General features: G+C 30.4%; 3 protein-coding genes across 3 annotated transcripts; 2 read left to right on the top strand and 1 right to left on the bottom strand.

Moving 5' to 3' along the window:
- The first annotated feature begins 1,581 nt into the window (after positions 1-1,581).
- LOC114184392 (putative F-box/FBD/LRR-repeat protein At4g26350) lies at positions 1,582-3,334 on the top strand. The gene is made up of 3 exons (XM_028071703.1): positions 1,582-2,271; positions 2,348-2,509; positions 3,056-3,334. Exons 1-3 carry the CDS (start codon positions 1,582-1,584, stop codon positions 3,332-3,334), a joined length of 1,131 nt encoding a protein of 376 aa, XP_027927504.1.
- An 8,024-nt stretch (positions 3,335-11,358) lies between these two features.
- LOC114185825 lies at positions 11,359-13,118 on the top strand. The gene is made up of 2 exons (XM_028073758.1): positions 11,359-11,553; positions 12,000-13,118. The coding sequence occupies exons 1-2, from the start codon at positions 11,384-11,386 to the stop codon at positions 12,868-12,870; spliced, it is 1,041 nt and encodes a 346-aa protein (XP_027929559.1). The 5' UTR covers positions 11,359-11,383; the 3' UTR covers positions 12,871-13,118.
- A 411-nt stretch (positions 13,119-13,529) lies between these two features.
- Positions 13,530-18,019, bottom strand: LOC114185900 (purple acid phosphatase 15-like). Its single transcript, XM_028073847.1, has 7 exons — positions 17,603-18,019; positions 16,949-17,140; positions 16,307-16,640; positions 15,978-16,195; positions 14,878-15,068; positions 14,322-14,603; positions 13,530-13,794 (listed from the first exon to the last, which is right to left on the bottom strand). Exons 1-7 carry the CDS (start codon positions 17,877-17,879, stop codon positions 13,648-13,650), a joined length of 1,641 nt encoding a protein of 546 aa, XP_027929648.1. The 5' UTR covers positions 17,880-18,019; the 3' UTR covers positions 13,530-13,647.
- Positions 18,020-27,539: the final 9,520 nt, after the last annotated feature.

The raw sequence follows: 27,539 nt of genomic DNA, 5'->3' as shown, positions 1-27,539 counted from the left end.
TATATTTCTTTAAAATATTTTTAAATTTTATCAACTAGGTTTCATTAATGTTTGTAGTTTTCAAATTTAATAGTTGTTTTGGTTCTCATGAAATTTTATATGGTATTCTAATCTAAAATGTAAACAATTATAATTTATTTCAAAGTATTTGACATCGAAGAAACAATCATCCTCCTAATATGGAATATTTGATAATATTATGTTTCCTTTACCATAATTTTTTATTATTTTATAAAAAATAATTAAAATTAATATTGAAGTAGTAAGAAAATGAGTATGGGTATGAGTACAAGATTATACTCATTACCCGGTAGGGATAGGGATGAAACAAAAATTTGATACCTGTTGGATTTGGGTATAGAGATGAAGATGAATTTTTTCTACGAGAATGGATATGAGATAGCGAAATCCGTCCTCTCTAATTCCATTTAACTAAATAATATATTCTAAAGAATTTTATATAAGTTTCATTAATAATAAAATATTTTTAATTTACATATTATCACAAAATTTAATTTTATAATTTTAAAGTATTATACTTAAGAAATTTGATGAATTCCCTATACAAATTCAAAATAACATGTATCAAGAGAGGATTTAATATTAATAAAAACTATTCTTATCTATTTTATGATAATAATAATAATAATTATTATTATTAGTATTATTATTTTAATATAATAATTGTATGACAGGTTTCTTTTGTAAAAATATCTGTGACCGGTTCGAGATATTTGAACTTAGTTTTACTTTTATTTTTTAATAAGCAAATAAAAAAACAACTTTGTATTTAATAAAGTAAATAATTAAAAAAATCTTCTGAAACAACTAAATAATTTCTCTACTTAAAAATAATTTTTACATACATTCTTTTTAATATCACTGTTACAAAAGTTATATGTACTTTAAAGTGTATTGTTCTAATGTTTTCTAATCATTCTTACAAAAAGCATATATTTTTTTCCGGAAAACTGTATTATTTTAATGTAATAAAAACATAAATACAGATGCTAATAATAATAATTGCTGGTTATTTTAAGCAATGAAAAAAATATCTTTTTGACAAATTTTTTTTATAAATTTGACAAAAGTTTTATAAATAAAATTAAAGTAAATTATTTTTTTATTTTTTTAACTAAAATAATTAATAAAGTAGTATTTTTTTTTATCTAAATTGGTAATTTGTCAAAGTTTGTAAAAAAAACTTTATTAACCTATTATTTTTCTTTAATCAATAAATAAAAAAAAAATTATAATTAGTACAATTTTACAACGAGAAAGAGTTGATTAGTTGGTTGACTAAGTACTTAAGCTTTTATCTATACATAGCAAGTTAGTATCACTTAATATTTTTACTATCTTTTTCGATGGTAAAAAATATCAATGCAGTCTTTAACCGAAGCCCGTTTTGGAGTTATAATGAAACAGAAAAAATGTTCGAAAAAGAAAAGTTGAAAATCTTGCTTAAACGTGAAAGAAAGTCCCTATATAAAGGAGGAACAGAAGAAGAATAAGAATGGGTTTTTGAAGTTAAAGGGTTTTGTGGTTATTGCACACTCAAACATATTCATCAAACCAAACATGGCCGATAGGATAAGCGATTTACCTGACGAAGTTCTCTCTCACGTTCTCTCTTTCCTCCCAACCGCCGCCGCCATCGCCACCACCGTCCTCTCCAAGCGCTGGAACGAGCTCTGGCGCTCATGTCCCTCTCTCACCTTCGACGACTCCGATTACTTCACCAACACACGCAGCAAATCCTACTCCCGCTTCGTCCAGTGCGTACACGTGGCAATCCTCTCGCGCGATTGGCATCAGACGGTGCATTCGCTCCGCCTCAGTTGTCGCTCTTCTGCCTGCGACTCCACCAACGTGAGCGTGTGGATCAACACGGTGGTGCAACGAGGGGTTCAGCACCTTGACCTCTGCGTCGGAAAAATGTTCAACTTGCCCAGCGCGGTTCCGACATGCAAAACCCTCGTCGTTCTCAAGCTGGATCACTTCTACATTAAGAAAATCCCCACCGTCGATTTTCCTGTGCTCAAAATCATGCATCTGAGAAACCTAAATTTCTTAGAACACCGGGACTTCGCGGAGCTTGTTCGTGCGAGTCCGAATCTGGAGGAATTGGAAGCCGTCGATTTGGTTATTCTTTTCCGCGCGGCGAAAGGGAGTTTTCAGTATTTGCCCAAGTTGGTTAGGGCAACTGTTCCGAAAATCGATGTTCCGTTGGGAGTTCTTAGCAATGCTCAGTTTCTGCGCCTGGATTGGGTAATGAACACGTGATAACTGATTTCTCTGTCGTTTGTTGTTCATCAGATTAAATATTTTCTTTCTTTTCTTACAGATGGACGATACAGTGAAAGACATTTATCCGAAACGCGGGGTTACTGTGTTTCGCAATTTGATTCACCTTGAATTTGGCTATGCCAATTCTATTCAAGACTGGCTCGAGGTTTCCCAAATGCTCAAGTGTTCCCCCAGCCTTCAAATTTTTGTCATTGACAAGGTTTCATGAGTTAAGCCTTCAATGATGATTTCTCTTACAGTAATTATAGGTTTAGAGAAACTTTCTATATTTAAGAACCTCTGTCAAAAAAATAACACAAGACTAGATCTTTTTTATTCATTAAAATTAATTTTGGCTTAATTAGATTTCAAGTACTTAAATTTAGACATAAAGTTAGTTAGTTTTTTTTTTTTTTTTGTTAATTGAACCCGTAATCTTAGTTCAACTTAAGAGACTCTCAAAAGATATGTTATATTTTCTCCTATGATTGTTGCAAACATTTTTGTTTTATTGTAAATATTAGTTATTAATATTTTGTCAATGAAAAGAATTGAATTCAAAATATTTATATCCTGTTGAAGCTCTTAAAACTAATTTTATAATTTCCAAATGTTATAGCAAGTTCAACCAACAATCTCTTTTACCCTTCCCTTCAACTTTTATTACTAAGTCAATTTTATAATATTACGAACATTGATCAAATGATCTGAAAATAGGGTTGTCATAAAATTTAGTTTTTTTTTTAAATTTTTTTTGTGATTTCAGATGTATCTTGATCCCTTGCCTCAAGCTAATCGTGAAGGAGCAGATTGGATATGGCCAGTGGGAATTTGGTTAAACCTTAGAAGATGTTGTTTTAAGAATTACAAAGGTTGGAGAGGCGAGTTAGGGTTTGCAGAATATATCATGGGGAATGCAGAACATTTGCAGACCATGTCAATCTGCTGTAACCGTTATGTAAAAGAAGACCAAAAGTTCAAAATGATTAAAGAATTATCGCTCTGCACAAGGCGTTCTGCGAGTTGTAAACTTATATTTGAATAGTTTTACACCTCAGAACTTGCAAGAATGCTTCTTAAACTTATCTAATTACCAAAACCTTTTTCTTTGCTCATCAATGTGCTTGCAATTTGAGTTGCAAGTGTTTTCTCTTCATCTTTCATTTTGTAATTACATGTAATTTGTAATTAGTACTCAATTAAGTACAAAATGAGCTTGATTGATTTATCAGTTTTAAGAATTCTGCAAAAATATCGACATAAAATAATTGTGACTAAATTGAATCCATTCATTCTTACTCAGGTCGATTAGCTTGCGTTTTAAATTGATTTAGGTTGGGTTAACTCATATACCAATTGGTTAGGTTATTTCATAAAATTATAATTATATTTAAAAAATAAATAAAAAATAATATATTTTATAATACTATAAAATAATATAGGTTAGATATTGTACTAGTTATCCATTATAATAAAATCTCCACATAATTCAAAGTGATAGAAATATATACAAGTTTGGATTCTCTCCTGGTTCTTTTGGTATTGTCCTCTATTAAACATTAAAAATAGTATTTTAAATATTTTTTTAATATATTTTAAAATGTCAAAATTAGTGGTAATTAGTGTATTATGAAGACATAATAGAGAAACAACACAAAAAAATCCAGCAGAGAATCCAAATTCAATATATACTCATCATGACTCAAGTTTTAAAAATATGGAGTAAAACATAATTTTCCTTCTTTTAAACTAGCTAAAAGGGTTTTGGCGATAGTTAATTGTCTTGGCATTTCTGTAATGAGGTTTCTTTTACATGTTCAGGGAATTTAAGCAAATAATTAGGGTTCCTGAGTTGCATGACCCTAAACCTTGGAATTCAGTGTTTCTTAAAACAATTATTTGTTTATATTAACATTATTTGAACCACTACAATGGTTTTTCTTTAGTTGTTTTGAAAATGGTTATGTACATAATATTTCTATGTCTATCTTACATATTTCTAAGAAATGGTTAAGCACGTTTTTTCTACTTACATTGTGATTTTCAATTTAATAAACTGTGTGTTTCCAACTGAAGTAAAATGTGAATTTCTCAAATACTTTATTTATTTGAGAATTATGTAAATTTTTTATATAGATCAGAACACTTCAAAATATCTTATTATTTATATATTTTTTGTAGATAAAGAAAATATGATTTTTGTTCTTAAGGTTCTAAATTTCCTAGAAGAGTATAGAAATTACCAACGTATTATGTGAGTGTGAGTGTCCTTGTCCAAATTTGTTTAAGCACTAGATTATAGAAATGTCTTACAAGACAAACAAGTAAGCATGCATGCACCCACAAGTGTACATTTTTATTATAATTATTATATTAATAATGGTTAAGTATGTTTTTTTCCTTGTACTTAGATGCCAAATTAGAAATCATATTTCTCAAATTTCAAACAAAAATGATCCTTATACTTTCGAAATGATTGGGAAACACCCCCCATTTTAAACGACTTTAAATTTGTGATGAGTTGCACTACTAAAAAAATTCATATTTCCTGTCAATTTTGTTTTAAAATTTTTTTCATAGAAAATACTTACAAATTTTGTTATGAAAAAAAATTGCAAGAAATTGCTACCAATTTTCTTGCAAAATATTTTGTATAAAACACTTTTCGCAACAAATTTTGTAGGAAATACTTGTAAATTTTATAATTTTGTAGGAAATGATTACCCACGAAGGAATTTCCTAGCAATTAAAATTGACAGAAAAAAGTCTTTTTTTGCAAACTTCTTTAACAAATTTGTAAGAAAAATCTCATGTAATATGAAAATTTTTAGTAGTGTTGGCAAACTATGGAGATGACCTGTACATTTTTATGAGGCGACATGTTATTAAAATGTAAATAACGTGTTATTTGTCATGTGGGTGTTTTGTTTGGGAGACTTTAAATAGGATTGTGTTATTGGTTAGGTTTTTTGTTCATGAAAACTTGGTGTTGTCATTATTGGTTGTCCGTGTTGACATGTGAAGCCAAGGTGGTATGCTTCTTTGAAGATTTGATGAAGTTCTTTTGAACTATCTTGAAGTCATTACTATCGGAATGAAGCCTACATTGATGAAGGAAAGGAGATTTGATGATATCCATGTTGATCAAGGCTGGAACGTGTGTTCTCTACATAGTTACATCATTAAGAAAATGTATTTGAAGTTTGTAATTCATATTGTAGACTTTGTAGCATTAATTAGATGTATTTGGTTTGAGGTGTGTCTTTTAATCTGTTGAATGGTTTTTCAACAGGTTAAAATGTCTCTTTTAGTTTGTTGAATGATTTTTCAACAGGTTAAAAAGTTGGTTGCAGTAGTCTTTTAATCTATTGAATGATTATTAATATTTTAAAAATAAAATGTGATAAGTTTAGCCTCGTTATTATAAAAGATATAAGATAAAAGTCTAGTTAGTGTGTTTGTGTCTATGATATATTGAAGTATTACACGACAGTTTTTATGAAATTCCTACTTAACAACATTGTTGATAGTTAAGAGGAGGAAGAAACATATCTTGATTAAGGAATATGACAATCTTTGAAGCCCAGACACGGACATGAAAACGAACACGAGAATACGGCTAAATTCAAAAAATATAGGATATCAATACAGCTATATATATATATATATATATATATATATATATATATATATTCCAATTACAGTTCATAGTCTAAAAAATTGAAGATTAACATTTATATTAAAAACAGTCTACCAATTATACTTCATGATCTAATAAAAATTAAGATAAACAATTATAAAAAAAGTCTAATAAAAGAAAAACGTATGTAAATGTTTAGCTCTCATATTTGTTCATCTTCATGAAAAATACTTCTTATAATTCTACTTCATCAAGAGATAGGCTAGCAATCTAAAGAATTTTACTGTCTTCTAATGAAAAGTCATTTCCTGCAATATTCCACAATTTAGTTCCTCCTCTTTGTGCTTTGAGGAGTTTCCTAAGAGAAGACGAAGATTACTATGGACAAATACTAAATCTTTCACGCTTTTAGGTGTCATCTTATTTCTTTTCAAAGAATATATAAAAAAGTAGGTACTCCAATTCCTTTCACAACAAGAAGAAGAATAAGGTTGTCCAAGTGTTGGTGTCTAAGATCCATGAACAATCCACCATGATTTTGCATCCATTTTACTTCTATCCCTTACAGAGTCAGCATCTGCAAAATCTTCTCCTTCATATGAAAAGTTTGCAAACTCTATATTTGCTAGTCTTCTTAGATCGACATCATTAAAGTACCTCATAAAACATTTTTTCCTTTCATGAGTAAGTTCCACATCTTCATGTAAGGCACGTATTTGCGAATACCATTCATCACTATAATATCTACAATATTAAAAAAACATAAGCATAAATTAACATAATATTATATATTATGCCTTTCTTTCATGTTGGTATATGATCTTTCTCACATTTTCAATCATTAATTCCCAGATTTCATACACTAAATGAAGAGTAGTCATATCCGTATCCATTTTTATGAGAACATCATAAATAGGGGCAGTAAAAGCATGTATATATAGTCAACCTTCATCCACCAATTATCATTCAATAAAGTTTCTTTCACTATTCGTGCAATATCCACGTTATCCTCTTTGTAATCAGACCATTCATTACTAATTACCATCTCTTAGAGTCCTCTTTTCAAACTTTTAAATCTTTTAAGCATGATAATGTTGAAGCAAATCTGGTTGGAGCAACAGAAAGCAACTTCAATGAATTGAAGTTCTTAAACATTGATAATCTCATAGAGTGTCCCATGATGAAGTTTTTAATAAATGTACAACAATTTTGTGAGATCCAAGAAAATTCTTGATAAGATCATTATTTCTTTCTGTATTTTTTGTTGCACAAATATTTTTCAATGCAAGATTCAAGGTGTGCACTACACAAGGAGTCCACTAGATTGAAGAAAATTGTGATTCTATGATTATAGTTGCTGTCTTACATATTGTTGCATTGTCACCTATAATTTGTACCACATTTTTTGGTCCAACTTCCATAATTACATCTCTCATGTGTTTGACAATAAAATCCTTATCCTTTATCTCACCATATTCATCTATTGATTTCAAAAACATTGGTCCACTCTCATTGATAGCCATAAAAGTGATAATAGGTCTTCTTTGAAGGTCACTCCCCCCATCGCGAACAATTGTTACACCTTTCTGCTTCCATGAATTTCTTATAGGTTGCAAAAGATTTTCTACATGACTTCTTTTTTTCTCAAGTAGAGGACCTCTTAATTTATTATATGATGGTGGTACATATCCACTAAGGTTAGAAGTATTGGAAGCATAACAAAATGCACTCCTATAATAAGGACTTCTTACGAGATGAAATGTTAATCTTGAAGAATAAAACATCCTTGCAATTTCACAATTAAGAGAACCTCTAGCTTGAATGTTGAAAGAAGCTTTTAGAAGACCTTTGAGTTTTTGGTGAACACCACTGCCTGTCTGTTTTCTTTCCTTAGATACATGTCGTAAAAACCTTTTTCTTGTTTGAATTTTCTATTTTCAAAGTTGCTTCATTGTTTAATTTTTTAAACTCAACAAGTTTTGATAGATTCACCTTTGGACAAATTCTAACCCTTCTCCCTTAATTGTTAAGAGATGAGCTCTCACTCGAATGTAAGATCCATTAAATTCAAAATCACACAAACTACACTTCATCATATAGTTTCCACCACTGGAAGATTTTATAGTCTTTTTGAAATATGTCTCCAAAAAAGGTTTTGTTTCATCTTCTTGTCAATAGCTTGATTAAGCATACTCATCTTAATTTCTTACAATAAAACAAATTGAAAATACAAAATCTAATTAATACTTATAAGTTAAAAATAAAATAAAAGTATATGATTTAAATATCTTTTATATCTAATATATTTATAAAATTAAGTTCAAAATATAAAATTTATATTTTTATGTTTATAATTTAAAATAAAAGAAAAGAAAATTACGTAACGCATATGTATGTATTGAGATCTGAAATTAAAAGCTAATAAAATATCATGTATAATCTAATAATGAATATAAAATATAAATCATAAAATATAATTATTTATAATAGAATATATTTTTAAAATAATATTAAATTATTATATTATTTTATATTGTTCATTTTAATTTTAGTATGATTTTTGTAAAAAGAAAAAAGAACGTAGTACTTCAAGTAATACTTGTTACATATAGCAGACCTATATAACCTATAAAGTACTGCAAATATGAGAAATGTGTAACCTATAACCTATTACATGAGCAAATACTGAGCAAATACGTTCATGGATGCAAACAATATGAAAGTATTATTTTACTTAAAAAATTAAATATTAAGAAGTTAAATTATTAGCATTTAATATGATAGATCGAAAATTGATGGATGTAGAGAATATGAAAGTTCTATTTTATTTAAAATGTTAAATATTAAAAAGTTAAATTATTAGTATTTAATATGGTAGAAGGAAAAGAGGTATAAATAGTACCTTTTTCTACACACTTCTTTCTTTCGGTATCTATTTTTTTTTTCCTCCCAAAACATCTCTCTTTTCCCATTCTTTTCCTCGAGGTTCTTCCTTCTTCCTCTAAGAGACTTCTTTACGATGGCTATACGTTGCTCACCAAACTCAATGTTTCTTCCTTCTTTCTCCAACTGACTTCTTTGCAATGGCCTTTGATGCATCGCTCACCAAACTCAACCAACAAAGTATTTTTCTTCTTTGTATCTTTTGTAGGTCTTCTATAATATTATTTTTTGAGACTTTATAGAGCATATATACGTCTTCTATTATAAAAAATGAGATAAAGATATTTGAATAAATATATTAGAAGATTGTTTTGTTCAATCAAGTTCAGTTCACTAATCTTGAGTTTTGATTTGTTAAGATTTTGAGTTTTGATTATTTTATCGAAAATTTTAAATTGAGGTTATTTGTATATTTATCTTTATTTTGATTTTTAAAATAATTTATTTAAATCTTTTTATTTGGGGTGGACCGTACTATTCTAATGCTTCTCAAAGTTTGAACATGTCTCCTACAACGTCCATGGAGAGGGATGTGTCCGATCCACCCAAAGGTGTCATAGCCACTCCAATTCCGTGTCCACATCCGTACTACATCAGAAACAAGAAAACATAGTCACACTGACATGTCGGAACTTCCTAGATGACAGCAAAGGAGAAGCAATGGAAGAAATAAAATATAAAGAAGGATAGAAAAAAAAATCTAGACCATTAGATTAAAAAGGAAAATATCTTATGGTTCTCAAACCATCTTCCACGGTAGGGGCTTTCCCATAACCCCACTAACCGTGGTGGTCACCTTACTATTTATTATTTTTCAATTATACTTTTTGATGTTTAATTAATTTACATAATGTATTTATTTTGATATAAAAATGAAAAAGGTAAAAAATTAGAATTATTTTATGAGGATTAAAAGTATTTGTCGAATTCTGTTTATTTACGTAAAAACATTAAAAGAGAAAAATAAATATAGTGATAATAGCAATTTTGAACTATTGTACTATATAATTCATTTTAATCCCATAATCAATCTTAATTTAAATTATAATATATATATATATATATATATATATATATATATAATCTTTTACATTTTTTATGTTGTCATTCTAGTCCATTTGAATGTAACAAAACTCAAAAGTTTGCATATTTAATTCCAAAGAAACAAAAGTAATTAATTGCTATCATTGCATGAAAATTCATGCATATAAGGTGAGTCAAAATCAACTTTTGTCTTTGAATCATAGGGAGTAAATTACATAGGAAATAACAAAATATAATCATCTATACATGATTAGGGAAATGGTATATATACACTATTTTATTTTTCTACATCTATGTAATACTTAAAAAAATATATATATATATCTATTTCTTTAATTAATTTTTCTTAAATTATTAAGTAGGTGTAAAACCAAAAATAGAATATTCATGCATCATTATTACCCAATATATTGTAGTAATAATAACACACCACTTATCTATATTAATATATAGAGACCATACATATTTTATAACCATTTTTTAGAATATATAATTTTACTCAACACTAGTCCCTTTGTTTACATGGCTAATTATGGGTATAATAAAGTTGTGAAGCCTTGTATTATGAAGCACAAAGAGAGAATGATTAGAAGAGGATCATTCCGCAAAGTTGGGAGAGATGTGCTTCCCCATAAAATTCGTTTTTCTATCCAAAACCCAACATTCTCTTCCACAACACACTCTCTTCTTTATCTCTTCCCTTCACACCATGCATCCCAATTTGCAATTTCACTCAACAAACAATACAAGGTCACAAATCACAACACCCATTACAACTACAACAACATTATTGCATTCTTCATCATCACAAAAACAATGACATCGTGAGCCCCTCAACCCACAAATCACCACCACCACCACCACCCTTTTCTAATGAATCCATTATTAATTTTTCATTTCTAATCACTCTATATATCATTCTGTTCCTCTTATTACTCACTGTTTTTCATTTGCAGGAGTAAACTATTCAATTAATTCACACAAAGCACTGTTTCTACAGAGCTGCAACCTCTCTCCCTCGATTCGCACGGGGACCAATCCAAGGTTTTTTCTCTGTTTTTTTTTTTTTTTCATTACAATGTGCCCCACCCAGAAAACGATTGAACCTACACAAGAAAAAAAAAAAAAACGTTTCCATGCTATTTCGTTTGTCTCATTTTCCATGAAAAAAAAAAAACTGTTTTCCGGATAAAAAAAAATGCTGAGAAATTGTAGTTCCCCGGAGATGGAATGGAACCCTAAAAATGTAGATCTAATATGCATGCAATAAGAATGCGAGGTTTCTCTTCCACTATAATTAAAGTATGGAAGAGTAGATGCGTACCTGAATGAAATTGAAGCGTAGGTGTTTGTGTTATTGTTGGATAGAATTGGTAACGAAGAAAACTGTGTGTTACTGGGAAACATATTTGTGTGTATTTGTGTGATATAGAAGGTCGCCGGAGGTTAACAACAATACATGAAGAAATGTCAGCTTCGGATAGCAGCCGAGCCCGTGTGCTAACCGGCTTGACCCTAGACGACGTGTTAGCGAACCAGAAGAGACCTTCCTCCACGCCGCCCAGGGAACCACAGCCCAAGAACCGAACCCTACTTGACATCATCAAAGACGACGAATCCAACAAAAAGGATCGCAGGTATATATCAAACCTGCTTAATTTTTCTTTTTCTTCTTTTCTTTAGCTTTAAAATTTACCTTAATTTGTTTAAGAAATTATATTTTTAATTTCTCTATAATCTAAATTCATTTCATTCACCATGTTCTTCAAGATCTTTTTGGAGAAATTTGTATGTGTTATGATGCCATGGGAGAGGGGCTCAATTTTAAAATTCTTAAAATGTCAAGACTCTAATTAATTAATAACAATGTGTTTGGATAATATTTTATTAGTATTTGTAGGAATAGAAGATAAGACAAAATAAATAGTTGTTTTCCAAAATTAAAAATAAATTTATGTGTGAGCTAATGTATGTGCATTTTTTTTTTCAAAAACTAGTTTTTAATTTGTAAGAATTATTATTATTATTATTATTTTGGGAGCAATTATGGAAAATAAGTAAAAGAAAAAAACTGTAATGGCAGATCTTGGAAAGCCTTCAAGGACAAGCTTAGGCTAAAGCGCGCAGGGTCTGCTTGGATATCGACAATTCATATCCCTACTTCGGATGTCCCTATTCCTAACCCGAATAGTAGAATCTTTACGCAGCTTGGTCGCCGTAACTCGGTCCGATTCCCCACTCAGGCGCTGACTGAGACTCCGGCTAACTCCGAATCGGACATCTCATCTCCCTACATGACTCACCAGGTGGAGGACCTCAACCCCGCCACTGAAGACCCCGGTCCTCCGGCCGCCGCAGCTCCGGCAATCCGCCCCTCGTTTAGCCGCCGCGGTTCCACCCGCTTCACCGGCGAAGCCGCCGAGAACAACACCGCCGGAACCCTGCGGCCGCAGCTCTCGTTGCGGAGCTCGGCCAACATGCCGACGGCGGAGCCGTACCGGCGAGGGCGGGTGGTGACTTTCCGCGACAGCTTCGACGAGGAGGATGGGGAGGAGGAGGGGGAGAAGCCGGGGGAGAGGACGCTGTCAGCGAGGGAGGCGGTTGCGGCGCAGGAGGCGTCGGAAGCGGCGGCGCAGGAGGCGGAGGATGAGGAGCAGGCGCCGGTGATGATGTCGCTGATGGACTTGTTAGAGGAGACTGATAGGGAAATGGGGCTTGAAGGATCAAGGTATATATTGAGTGATGAGGAGGATTTTGATGAGGATGCAGATGATGAAGATGGAGGAGGTTCCATGGAGCACACTTGCTGTATTTGCATGGTCAGGCATAAAGCTGCTTCTTCTATACCTTGTGGCCACACTTTCTGCAGGATGTGTTCAAGGGAGCTTATGGTTAGTAAGGGGAATTGCCCACTCTGCAACAATTTCATTTTGGAGATTCTTGAGATTTTTTAACTTTTCTTTTTAATCATTTCTAACAATTTGTTGTTCTTTTCTTCTTCTTTTTTAACTTTTCTCTGTTCATTTTTCTGGTTAACTGTTATTGATTTTGTCGTAATATACCATACAGAAGAATTTCTATCTTCTAAAATTCTTACTTTTTCTATTCATGAATGGAGCTGAAGATTTCCTTGTAATTTATGATCCTGATTGGCTTATGTTGCTTATTCTTCGGTATAACAATTGAGTTTATATATTGGGAAAGACATTAGACATCCTCAAAACTTTCTTGTGAGGTTTCTGTTCAAGGACTAGATTGTTGTGTCACCACCCTTACTACATTATATATTGGCGATATTTCCAAACGTTAGGAACATATATATATCATCATTGTCAGAGCTGTAACCGGGAATTCAAATATCTGAACTTAAAAATCCAATAAAAGTAATTCATGAAGTTTTAATTCAAATTTAACTTGCCTTGCATTTAAATAGAGAGCATACTGTTAGCAGCATGGCATTGCAGCGCTATTGCATCAAGGTAACTGCGGATTTTTCACTTTCATTTATCAAAACATACTGAGGATTTACTTTACTTTTGTTAAACATTCTGTATATTGATAGTTACCAAACAACAGTGTTTACTGTCATATTGGGTACCAGTGCTAGGTAGCATTAACATGTTAATGCTAGTGACATTTAACGCACTATGTGGTTTCCAGAGAGGTTTATAAATTACAATCAGCTGTTGTGACATATTCATTAATTACAGCAAATGAAGTCCTTGTGCCTCTTAAATCGAAGCAGTAAAATCTCCCCACACCTTCTGAGGGACAGGACATATATCAGGTTGTCTCACTATGTAAATTTGATCCCCAACTTCCTTGTAGGAATCCTGATTACGATACCAACTCCACAAAGCCCACGTTTCATTTTTCACCTGCATTACACATTGAAACACCGCAGATGAGTGAAAGTTCTGATACTTTGTTCAGCCAATTTGCGGTTCCATATGCTAGTAACGCAAATGCCCTCAGGTCATAAAAAATTAAAAAAACATATATACATTTTGCAACTGTTTAGCTCCTCTAAAGTGAGGGAAGTACATTTTGGAATATAAGGTACAATAATAACCATTATTGAGATTGTAATTATCTTCAAATTTTGTGTAGTGTGTACGCTTTTATCGCATTACTTAATAGTTTATATGCTTTATTCAGAAAGTTTACATATTTTTTATTTAAAAGAAACCAAATCCAGTGTAATACAAGGTTGTATACTCTCAGAAGAGTTATTTAACTTCAGCAACACAGTGGTGTAACAAACGCGATATAACAAAGCTCTATATGTAACTATCCACCAGTTAATTAATGTTTAGTACGCACAACTACTAGTATATGGATTTATTGAATATAAATGAAACTTGTACCACCATGCTTGGGGTGGGGAAAAGGAAAGGAGTGGTACCTCTAGAATCCCATAGCCAAAGCTAGCTTCTCTGAAAGCACTGTAATCTGGCTGGTGATCCCAACAAAACTTACTCTCTTGGCCAAATGTAAAATTTGCTGCACAAAAGCGACCGTGACGAGGATAAGGAGTACTTAATGGATCAGGACAATGACCAGGCTCGTCTGCAAATTTGATTGCCATCTTCTCTCTGTTACCCCCATCCCCAACTGCAATATGGACAGGACCACAGGGATCTAAACTGTAATTGTAAACCCGATTGGACCTCTCATAAGCATGAACCTGTTATTCAATTTAAGTAAAAAGCATAAGCTTAGGTTTAATTCATATATGTTTGACTAAGTACACGTGCATATATACGTTAAGCAGATCAGACAATACGTATTCCAATTTGATTCAGAAAAAACAATCATTAATCATTGGATAACCAGATGTTCAGATTGCTTTTATTTAATTATTATATGCTGCAATACGAACACAGGTTAAACTTTTAGACTGTAAAAGAACACACCAAAATTGATTATCGTCATTTATTTTAGGACTAAGGATGACTCACATGTCCATTAAATACTATATCCACACCGTACAAGTATAGCAGGTCTTCCATCTCCACCCTCATGCACTCTGCTTCTCTATAATGAGCTTCATAAGTACTATACCATGGTGGATGCCAAATAGCTATAAGCCAGGGAGTTATTGATCTATCAACACTTGCCAGATCCCTCTCCAGCCAGTTGTATTGTTCACCTGCCATAGTAATAATAAGCATATCAGGTAACAAGATGCGGGAAATAAACAAGTCAACAGCCCTTGAATTGATTACAATGTAAATTTTAAACACATTCAGCTCCCATTTAATAGTTATCCACTATAAGTGATAATTTATACTTCCTATATTTATACATCTTATATCTTCTCCTTGTTCGCTTTGTTTGTAACTTGTAATAACAAAATTGCATTGCTGCACTTTCAAAATTTAGGCAATGTGTTAGGCTTCTTTTGATTCAACTTCTTACTTAAGGCTAGAGTGTCGTTATATCAGACAAATTTCTTCCACATCCAGGTTAAAATGTGCTTGTCATTCATATCATACAAAATACATGGTCAATCAAAGTAGTTTCACTAGTAGCAGTATGTAAGTGGATCCAACTATATGACTAACTCAAATTACATTCCATATTCTTGAGAAGCAGGGGTACAATGAAGTTTCACAAGGGTCATCCTCTTAGCTCGTTATCTTTTCATTTTCAGTTGTAGAGTTTACTCAGATGGTCTGAGCTTAAAAGTAATGTACAATGAAGTTTCACGAGGGTCATTCCTTGGCTCGTTGCGTCTTTTCATTTTAAGTTGCAGTATCATCTGATGGTGCTAGCTTAAAAGTAATTGGCCCATCAGTGTTGACAATTAACTGATAGGAACTTGGGTATTATGGGTACTCAAGTCCCACATCGAATAGCATGGCTTAGGTAAAGTATTTAAGTATTTGGTTCATTTCCTTTACTGGTTAACATTTCCTTGTAATTTTGTTTATGTTCTCTGTCTCTCGAACAAGGACTGAAAAGTGTGCCTAGTGAATCAATACTAAGAAGTGGCAACTCAATAAACCAATTAAGAGAAATTGACATAACCGTGTAAAGGGGTAGAACGGGGAAATACCTTTTCTATCATAATTAATATAAGCTCCGAGCATAATAAAATGAATGCCCCCAGCATTGAAAGAGTAGTATAATGTGGATAAAGATCGACTTTCTTCAGAGGGGAATGCAAACCTAGAACTGTACGCCACAAATGTCTTGTTATCAGCCTGAATTTCTGTTTCATGATTTCCTTCTACCACCATTAATGGAACTTTAGAAACTAGGTTCTGCATAATCCTGGAATCATTCAGTTATGGTAGCATAAGATATAATATAAAATATAACGTCACGGTGTATTTTTCTCAGCCTTAAACTATTGTCTTGAAGTTATACAATTTGTCTACATACCTTCCCCAATAGTCCCATCGAGGCTGGTATGATTCATGTATAGGACTTTGTGGAAACGTGCATTTATAACAGTCCGCGCCAGTTCCATTTGTGAGATACAGATTTGCATAGGATACATCACCAATCAATAGAAGAAGATCAGGTTCATTATTAGTCAGGTGACCTATGGTAGTAGTTGTATTATAAGTGACACCAAGATCTCCTACTATAGCTACTTTGCCCGGGTAGCTATGTGGACCAGAAATTGGCATGGTCCTGAAATAGTATATATCACTCATGGCTTGTAGTGAAGGATCTCCACATTGATAATAGTATAGTGTGCTTGGTTCCAATCCTACATATACAGTAAAAAGTACAATAACATATATTAGTTGTATTTAAGTAAGAGTAAATCCTACATAAACAATAAAAAGTACAATAACATATAGTAGTTGTTTTAAGAAACAGTACACGAAACTTGCATACAATATCAACTTTAGTTCAAAAAAATGACAAAAGTTCTTTGAATGAAATAATACACAGGGTTATAGACAACACATTACTATAATTTGACAAAAACTTAAACACTGAAATAGAAACAGTGATATGGACAGTCCGTAATATTGAACTCTTTCTAGGAAAGAAATGGGGAAAAAATATCACCTTTGAGTCGAACGTGATGGATAATTCCAGAAGTGTAATTCTGAAGGCCATCGAAAGGATAGAGCTGGTTGTAGATGAGAGATTGACCTCTAGCTTCATGCACTAAATCAAATCTTGAAGTTCCATATTGAACAACACTTGAGACAGTCTTGGGGTCTAAAGGCTTGATGTCGAAACCAATTTGAAACTCCCCTGTTATTATCATATCACCATCAAAGCAAACCATCATGAATTACACCACCCTAGGATTACAAATATCCAAACCCAATTTAATTTAGTTCAATTCACTTAATATGTGTTTCGAATTCGCGTTACATGATTCAAAATCACACGAAACTACCAGCTAACATGATCTTAGATGAAAACCAACATATTAAATTCTTCTCAAAAATTGATTCGACCTTGAGAACTGATATCGAGGTTAAACAGATTTAGATAGCCTTTGAACTGGATAAAATAAATTTATACTCAACCGTACTACCAACTTCTTATAGAGAAAACATTAAAACATAAACTACACACCTAAAATCAATTATACTCGCAATAATGATCTGCTTTAGACTCTCTTGCAGGTTGAATTCGTCCCTAAACTTGTTCATTTTTCATAATTTAAAATCGTTGTGATATTACTATATATAGCCTAACCCGAGATACCTGTAATCCACGAGACCCAAACAGAGTCATGGGTGGTGGAGAGAGACAAAGAGATCTGTTCGGGCTCGAAACCCTGAACGCGGCGGCGAACGCGGGGATCGGAGGACGGCAAGTCGACGGCGTTGCCGCGCAAGGAGAGGTCGAAGGGAACGGTGACGGGATCAAAGGGACCTTCGAGAGTTGAGGGAACACGACAGTGAGCGAAACCTGGTAGGAGATTGAGCAGCAGAAGAAAAGCGTGATGGACATGAAGAAAGCGTAAAGCAACTGTGGACATTGGAGAATCCAAAAGCTGAAGGAGTTTCCATTGGGCAGAAGGAATGTGAAAATATTTGTAGTGGTTGTTGAGTGTGGGGAAGAGTGAGAACGTGGTAGAAGCGGAATATCTCGTAACTGGGAGTGACGCACTTCTGATAGGTCAGTTAAACGTCTAGTGCAGTGTAAACAGCGTAGATTACTTGTTGTATGAGCATTTTTGGTTCCATGTATATAAATACTTCGTTGATTATAATAAATAATATTAACGTAGTATTTTATTTGAGATACAACTTATAAGATGATTGAGTATGTTTAATCTATTATTTGATAATTATTATCTAAATTAACCATATATTAATATTTTTTTTAATAAACATGTGACAATAATTTCAGAATAAATATATGTTTAAATATTTAAGAATTTAAATAAAATTTAAAAAATTATATTTTTTATTATATTTAAAAATATATCAATATTTATCCCTGCATAAAATAATACTTGTCCATCGTATTATTTGTAGTTTTATAATAAATTTTTATTCCTTTGAAACAAAAAATTTAAACTTTGTTTGTTAACATTCACAATTTAAGTTATTTAATTTGATGTTATTAATCATTTAGATTCGGTGATTATACTCTCCATTTTTATTTTTATTTTTTCAAATAATTTATTTTTAATATCAGACATTACTAGAAATTTATTATTTAGTTGCAAAATTTGCTGCGAAAAAAAAATTAATGAGAATTTCGTTCGAAATTTACTAATTTTTTGTTTATTATATGATTCTTTCTTACAAATTTTGATCTCCAGAAATTTCACGTCAAATTTTTCTACTTGTTGCAAATTTCTTTACAAATTTAAATTAGTAAGGACATGTTAAATATATTTCTTGTGGATCTTTATTTAATATTTTTTAGGAACTTAATACAGAACTTATTAAAAAAGTATTTATTTTGTAATTTTATTCGTACAAAAATTTAAATATGCAGCAAACTTATCATTTAAAATGAAAAAATATATTATAACAACCAAAATTTGACAACAATCTTTACAATTTGATATGGTATCTATGTTGCGGTGTAAATTTGATTTTATAATTTATTTTCTCAAAATCTATGTTAGCAAAGGAGGATTCACGCGAGTTGGAATTGAAGGGAGGTTAAGTTTAGATAGTTGCTTTCTCTCAGGATTCCACCATTGCCTTTTTCATTTACTACTTTGTCTTCGTTTGTCATTGTAATCCCATACTAGAGTCTGCATTTCTCCCATTCTACACTTAGATTTGTTCCTCTCCTTACTTTCCTTCTCTCGCTTCTCGCAAAACTCCACCTCCTTAGATTTTCTACTGCCATTCGCAAGATACTTTCGTATGCCTCTAACCTCTTAAGACCCAGGGCTAAAGGCATAAGAAATGGCCTTGTATGTCCCTTTTTTATTGATATGGGAGATCCAGGTTAGATATATAAATTTTATACTTTTCTTGAATCTTTATATAATTGTATGTTATTGCTTTAACAATCTGTATCTTTCTCGAACCTGTATATAATTGTATATAGGAACATGCAATATTTATATATAAAACATTTTTAACTTCAGCCAACACTTTTGACTTGTTGCTTAAAGTGAAAAAAGGTATAGTGATAGTGCAAGTAAAATTTTCCAGAAGTCCATGTTATTATATATACAAGTTCAACTAACCAACCAAGAACAAACTAAGTAAGGCATTTCATTAAACAGTATAGGTGCAATTCCAAAATAAAAATTTTCTTGAATTAATTCATGCATAGATATCCCACATTATTATGTTCTACCAACAATTCACACTTAAACCCATAATGCTAAAAAAAACAACTTGCATGGGAACTACCCTAGGGTATGATAGAGCATAAAACCATGAAATTGCTTAGTGAAAATGAAGAGAAACGAAGAAGAACTTACCTTGAAGAGAAATTAACAAAGGGAGGAAAGGTTTAGTGAGTTAAATTCGAGAGAATTGAGTGAAGTAAGACGTGCCCATTATGTGTGACTGTTTGAGGGAGAAAGTAATTTTGAATCAGTTCTCCCCCTATTGCCACTTAATTTAGGGTCGCGTGTTCTCGCTTAAGCAACACGGGTCCTGGTTAAGCGAGATTAATGTGACCAAAGGTTTAAAAAATTTCATCTAGGCGGGCTTGCTGTTACCCAAGCTAAAAGCTCTAGTGGTCAAACAATTTGTTACATACCATTCTCTCCCACGCAAGGTTGTTTTAGCTTAAGTGAAAATTATAGAGAATAATCAAATTTTTAGTTCAAAACTCGCTTAGGCAAGCCCATTCTCACTTAAGTTAGATTATCAGAAAAACTTCTAGTTCTGTTATTTGTATATCTCGCCCAAGCGAGAAAGGCTTAACTTAGGCGAGAATTGTAGTTTTAGAGAAACAAAAAATTTTGCCACTTTTCAAAATTGTTTTCAACTTTTGCTCAATAAATTCATGATGAGTTTAGTCCAATTAACCAATAAACACTCAACAAATTATTTTCCGATTCATTCTCTATCATTTCAAAAAGTTTCACATCATCAAACTCAAAATCAAGCTCTCAAACTCAAATTTCACAATTTGACCTAAATAAGGCAATTTTTAACTTCACTGATCAATTCGCACCAAAACTTATCCTCATGCTTAACACATCAACTTTGCTTGCAAACACCCAAGTATGCATGGTTTTCTCTATTGAGACACTTGAATGTTAAAAACTCACCTTTTGACATATAAACATAGAATTATATACACAAACACATTTAACAAACACAAGATAAAATTAAAATGCAAAAACATAATTAAACATTGGGTTGCCTCCCAAGAAGCACTTGTTTAACGTCAGGAGCCTAACGATTGTATCATTAGGGATCGTCCAATTGGATGATTGTTGCAAGCCTATCAACCTCACCACCAAAATAGGGCTTTCAACCTTTGCTCATTTACAACCAAACTTTTTTATTCAGGATCCTCTAACTCAATAGCTCCATAGGGTTCAACATGTTTGACAAGAAATGGTCCTGACTAGGGATGGTAACGGGTCGGGTCGGGTACGGATAGTGCCTACCCGTAACCCGACCCACGACAAAAAAATTCACATGTTATCTACCCCGCTACCCGCACGGGTATCCGTTTAAAAAATATCCGTGGATATTTTAAAACCCGTGAATACCCGTAAATATTAAAAATAATTATTTTATAAATATTTAAAATTAAATTTAAATAAACTTACAAAAAAATGTAAAATAAAATATAAATTATATTAAATATAAATTTAATTTAATCTAATAAAATGTAAATTAAAATTTAATTTTCATTAAATTTAACTTCATAAAACATAAATTTAAATTTAAATTTAAATTTTTTACGGGTAACGGGTACTCGCGAGTACGGATAGTATGATACCCGCATCCAACCCATTTATAAGCGGATATTAAAATACCAACTACTCACGGGTAACAAATACCCACGGGTACCATACCAACTATATCCATCACGGATTTTATTCGTGGATACCCACAGACACGAGTATTTTTGTCATCTCTAGTCCTAGCCATTTTGATTTGAGTTTTCCAGAAAATAACCTTAACATGGAATTGAACAGTAACACTGATCGGCTTGGATAAAATTCTTTTTTGAGAATTTTCTTGTCATGATAAGCTTCCATCCTTTCCTTGTAAAGCTTAGAGGACTCATAAGCCTTGAGTCTCATTTCTTTCAATTCCTACAGTTGTAATCTTCTTTTATCTCCTACAACCTTTGAGTCAAAAATTCAAAAATTTCAGAGCCCATAAGTCTTATGTTCCAACTCGACCGGTAAGTGACATGACTTACCGTATACCAGTTGGAATTGGGATAAATAGTAGAAGACTTATAAGTAGTTCTATAGGCCCACGGTGTGTCATCCAACTTTATTTATCAATCATTTCTTGAAGATGCCACTATTTTCTCTTGAACATGTTTGATTTCCCTGTTTGACACCTCTGTTTGTCCATTGGTCTGTGGATGATAAGGTGATGCAGTTTTATGTCACACTCCATAATGCTCCAAACTTTTTGGAAGTTGAACATTGCAAAAATGTGAACCTCTATCACTAATCAACACTCTCGGGGTTCCCAACCTATTGAAAATGTTCTGTTGATAAATTTGATAATTGTTTTGGCATCGACCTTAGAAACTGCCAGTATTTCAACTCACTTTGTCATATAGTCAACTAATACCAAAATATATTCATTAGAAAAAGAAGATGGTAGTAGTCCTACAATTATATTTTAGTTTACGAACTTTATATTTTACTTTCATAAGATGTAAGAAAAAAAATACTTATATTTTAGTTTAAGGACAAAACACAAATTTTTTGTAATAATTTAGGAAAAAAAATATTTATGTTTCATCACCACAATAAAAAAATTAAAAATTAATTATTTAAAACTTCTATTGAATTAAATTTGCATAAAGAAAATATATTTGTTTTCTCTCTCATTAAGCACTAGAAAAAATATATGGGAAAAAGGAAAAGATATAAGAAAATAGTGAACTAATTATTTCATTAAGTGGCATGATCATCATGAATTTCATCATGAATTTCAAATTGAATGAATACAACCAAATCAATATCATATATATTAAAATATTAATTATTTAATAATTTTAGTATAGAAATAATTTTATGTTATCATATGATTGTTTTCATATATGTCCTATAAATATAATCATTATTATAGACATTAAAAAATATCAAAACCATTTACTTTGATATATTCTTTTAATTGAAATATGATAATTTATTTAAACCCGATGGTTCAATTCAAACCAACTTAAAGTGTTTAAATAGAAGGATATATAAACACAATTTAACTGCATTAGATTGAAAATTAAATTGATTTCAATGTAGCTCGTGTGACTTACATATTCATAAGAAAATTGTTACAATATTTACACTTTTTATTGTAAATATTTAAAAAAACAGGAATATTACATTAAATTCCAAACAAAAAAAAAAATCTCAAACAGCTGTCGATGTAATCTATTTAAATATCAAAATCATGAATTTTGCTTTATTTACTTTGAAAATAGTAATTGCGCAGTAGAAAATAGAGTAAGTAATAGTGAAATAAAGAAATAAAATGAAGAAAATGCAAATATATATACAAAAATATTTTAATAATAATCAATTTTAAAAATAAAAAATAATTAATATGATAAATTTAGATATCAATTTATAAATTAAAAATTATTAATAGTTAAAATAATTTTAAATTAGTCTTAAATTAATTTTTATTTAAAAATTTAGTCTTTAAATTAACTTTTAAACATATTTTTAGTCATTAAAATTATTCATAGTTTTATTTTAGTGATGTATTTCTTTTTCTATGCTTAGAACTTCTTCTGTATATGTTCATATTTTTTTAGTTTCGAATTCTGCTCTTTGTTTTTATTATGGTATCCCATTTGAAATTCTTATAGTATAGTTCGGAAACTTTCAGATTAAATAATTCGTAATAATATATGTAAATTTAGATTTTTTTTTAAATTATATCATCTGAACCTTGAAAATAATATTTTGAATTACATAATTAAAATTTAAAAACTTTAATGTTTTGTTTTAAAAATCTGAAATTATTTAATTTTAATATTATTTAACATTTTTAATTTATATGATTTAAAATATTAGTGAATTTTATATTTTAGAATTATATAATTCAAATACGATTAATTTGTTTAATTTCAGATTTTCGTCTGGAACTTTCATAGTTGATGTATTTCCAAAATCTTGTTTCCCAACAAAGTGATAAATTTATTCCAACATTGGAACGTGGCTAAAGTCATCGACGATAATGTCTTTTTGAATTATGTCCCACCCAAACAATCAAAATTTATTGTTTTAGGGTTCTTGTATGAAGAAATGGCCAAGTGCATTATGTTCCACCGCATAGTACCAAATTCTGGATATTAAATCATATCCTGGATTACAAACTTTTTAAAAAAGAGAAAGTTTACCATTGTGTTATTCGAAGCAGAAAATTTCAGTTCTAGATTAATCAATTCAGGAGTGAAAAAATTATATTTGATGATGACACTTCGAAAATATTTCAAAAATACATTTTAGGTATAATTATTGATTTGGTCCCTCAATTTTTGAGTTGGTTCAATTTGGTTTCCAAATTTTTAAAATGTTCAATTTGATCCTTGAGTTTTTGAAAGATGCAATTTGATACCTTTTTTTTTAAGTGGTTCAATAAAGTATAATGAGAGGTACTAAATAAATCAACTTTAAAAAGTAAGGGTACCAAATTTTTTCAAAAATTCAGAAATCAAATTGAACAAATTCAATTGAGAGACAAATCAATAATTATACCTGCATTTTATATTATATAATTTAGAATGTTAACTATCGTTTAAAATATATAATTTTGAAGAAATAAATATTCCAAAAATTTAACTTTAAGATTACATAGTATCTAATATTATATTTTAGATTATCGATTATTCAATTAAAAAAACACTAAATTTAAATATACTCTTAGGAATTAATAAATCTGAAAAGTTTTTGGATTACAATACTGGAAAGAAAATAAATTCAAACTAAGGATTAGTATAAATAATGATGGGCAAAATTGGAAATTTAGAAAATATGGAAGGGAAGAAGGTATTTGGGTGCAGAAAGAAATATCTATAGATACATTTAACTTTTTTTAAAGCATAATTAAGTTTTAAATCTTTTATAAATTTAGGTATTTTAATTGAATTATTATTAAACTTGTTTTTGTATATTGGGTAACTTTTATACTTTTAATTAATTATCTTGTATTTAATTTTTTATTAAATAGATAAGTGATTATTATTTTACTGTGTCATCCTTGTTTAGTTTACTTGTTTCTATATGTTAATAAATGTGAGATTATTTGATTAATATAAGATAATATTTCAGTTAATGAAAAAAAAAAACAAATAATTTTTAGTGTTTTCATTAAAAATATATTTGATAATAAGAATGGTCTCAACAATAGAGAAGAGATAATCCATTAGTCACTACAAGTAATGATGTGGAAGTTATAGCAGAGTCTAACAAGCTTGTTATGCAACATGTTTTTAGTGAGGGCAATAAAAATCACTAATTGTTTTAGATCAATCATAACATCATTTATATATTAATTACAAAAATTAGTTCTCAACACGTGAAGAGTAAGTAAGATGATGGACAAAATAATAAACATATCACCTAAATAACAAAAAAAACAAGATGTCAATTTAAAAATTAAAAAAAATGATTATTCAATAGACAAAAAAATTAATAATTATTTAATTAAAAATACTTAAAATATGTTTAAATCATTTTTTAATGTCTATTTACACTGTTGAAGTAATAAAAATAAAAAAAATTAAATTTTAAATTGAACTGGATTTAGTAATATAAGTTAGGGACAATCTAGAAAATCAACAAGTAAAACTCGTTTACTCGAGAGAGATTATATCGAAAAAAGAAACTTGTTCTAAAAGTGTCTTTCTTTCTACACCTCCAAGCATTTCTTCTGCACTTCCAATTTTTTTTTTTAAATTTCCAAAAAATCCTTTAACCATTTAAGAAATCCCACAGACATCACACCCTCAAAATTACTTTCGGATGTTGACTTCCGGAAGTCAAAATACATCATCGGAAGTCGATTTCCGGAAGTCAAAATATATCATTGGAATTCGACTTCCGAAAGTCAAAATGTATCACCGGAAGTCGACTTCCGAAAGTCAAAATGTATTATCGGAAGTCGATTTCCGGAAGTCAAAATTTTTACCGGAAGTCGACTTCCGAAAGTCAAAAAATTAATTCCATATTTTGACTTCCAGAAGTTGACTTCCGGTAATTTTTTAATTTTTTGACTTTCGGAAGTTGACTTCTGGTAATGTGTTTTGACTTCTGGAAGTTGACTTCCGGTAATAATTTTTGACTTCCGGAAGTCGACTTCCGGTGATACATTTTGACTTCCGAAAGTCGACTTCCGGTGATACATTTTGACTTTCAGAAGTCGACTTCCAGTGATATATTTTGATTTTCAGAAGTTGACTTTCCGGTGATACATTTTGACTTCCAGAAGTCGACTTCCAGTGATATATTTTGATTTTCGGAAGTTGACTTTCGATGACATATTTGACTTCCGGAAGTCGACATCCATAAGTAATTTTGGAGGTGTGATGTCCGTGGGTTTCTTAAATGGTCAAAGAAATTTTTAAAAATTTAAAAAAAATTTGGAGGTGTAGAAAAAATTTTGGAGATACAGAAAGAAAGACCCTAAAAGTTGATCCAAATAATTCAACCTCAGGTCCAATCCGGCAATGCATAACCCATCTACCCAAAACACACCAACTATATACACAATGTTTAATATATTTTGTTATTGAAGCTTTAAAATATTCTTTTGTTTCTTGATAAATTATTACATTTTTTATGTTCCATTATTAATTAATTTATTATTTAGTTCTTTAAAGACTTAATTATTAATTTAATCCTCTAGCTTGTTTGTCTGATTTATTTTGATCTTTTTATTATTTTTTTATTCAATTTGGTTTTTTAAGTTTTTTAAAATATTTAATTTTTCCTTTTCCATTTAATAAAAGTTAACATTGTATATTTCACATATCATATTGTAAAAATTTCAAATATATAAATTAGAAGACTATATCACTGATTAAATTTATTTGATGAGATGGGATGGTCAAGTTATATAAAAGTTTCAAAGTTTGTTTACAAAAATAAGATGTAAACATTAGACATTCATAACAGGTACCAATAACAAAGGGTTTAAAAGTTCCCACAATTCCATTAACAACTATAGGCGCAACAATAGTTTTACCATAATATATATATATATATATATATATATATATATATATATATATATATATATATATATATATATAATATGTTACAATGCTGATAACTTTACATAAAAATTGTTTTTTTTGTTGTCTAAGAGTTAAATTATAATTTCTTGTTATTATGATTATCTGCCAACATTTGTAAAAATTGAACAATAATAAAATATTATTCATATTTTAGTATCCTTTAAAAATTATAAATTTTGCCAATTTTTAAAACTACATAGTTTTTATCTATACAAAACCATGCATCGAATAATTATAGATTGATTTAAAATGTGTATATATAATTTTATGAAAATTGAATTTTAATCTAATAGTAAGTTGCAAAAAAATCATAAAAAATAAAAGTTATTGTGTCTGCAATCTGAAATAAGGTTTTTGGTTTATCCTTTGTCATAACATATTTGTAACAATTTGTAAAAGTAACGCCATATGTTTTTAACATCATATGCTATTAGTCATGGTTGCTTACAAGGAAAAGAAAGTCCCATTGGAATACTCTGCGCGAAAAAATTTCAATATAAAGTGAATCAATTAATTAATAATTTTTAATGATTTTTTATAAACTTTTTTAGTGCTTAAAATTTTAATTTTCATCAGGCATGCATCCTAGTTATTCACGTCTTAAGCTTCATTTAGTAGAAGTTAACTCTTAAACATCTTAGATTCAAGTTCTAAAGCAAGTTACACATCCTTGTATCAGCATAACATGCGTACAGACATAGCACATCAAATTAAATTTCTTTTCATAGCTTACAAAACAAAATTTATAAGGACAAAAACAGAA

This window comes from Vigna unguiculata, chromosome 5 (assembly GCF_004118075.2).
Source record: "Vigna unguiculata cultivar IT97K-499-35 chromosome 5, ASM411807v1, whole genome shotgun sequence".
Classification (NCBI taxonomy): domain Eukaryota; kingdom Viridiplantae; phylum Streptophyta; class Magnoliopsida; order Fabales; family Fabaceae; genus Vigna; species Vigna unguiculata.
The sequence above is the reverse complement of the archived record's forward strand: the minus strand, read 5'-3'. Positions and strand labels throughout refer to the sequence as shown.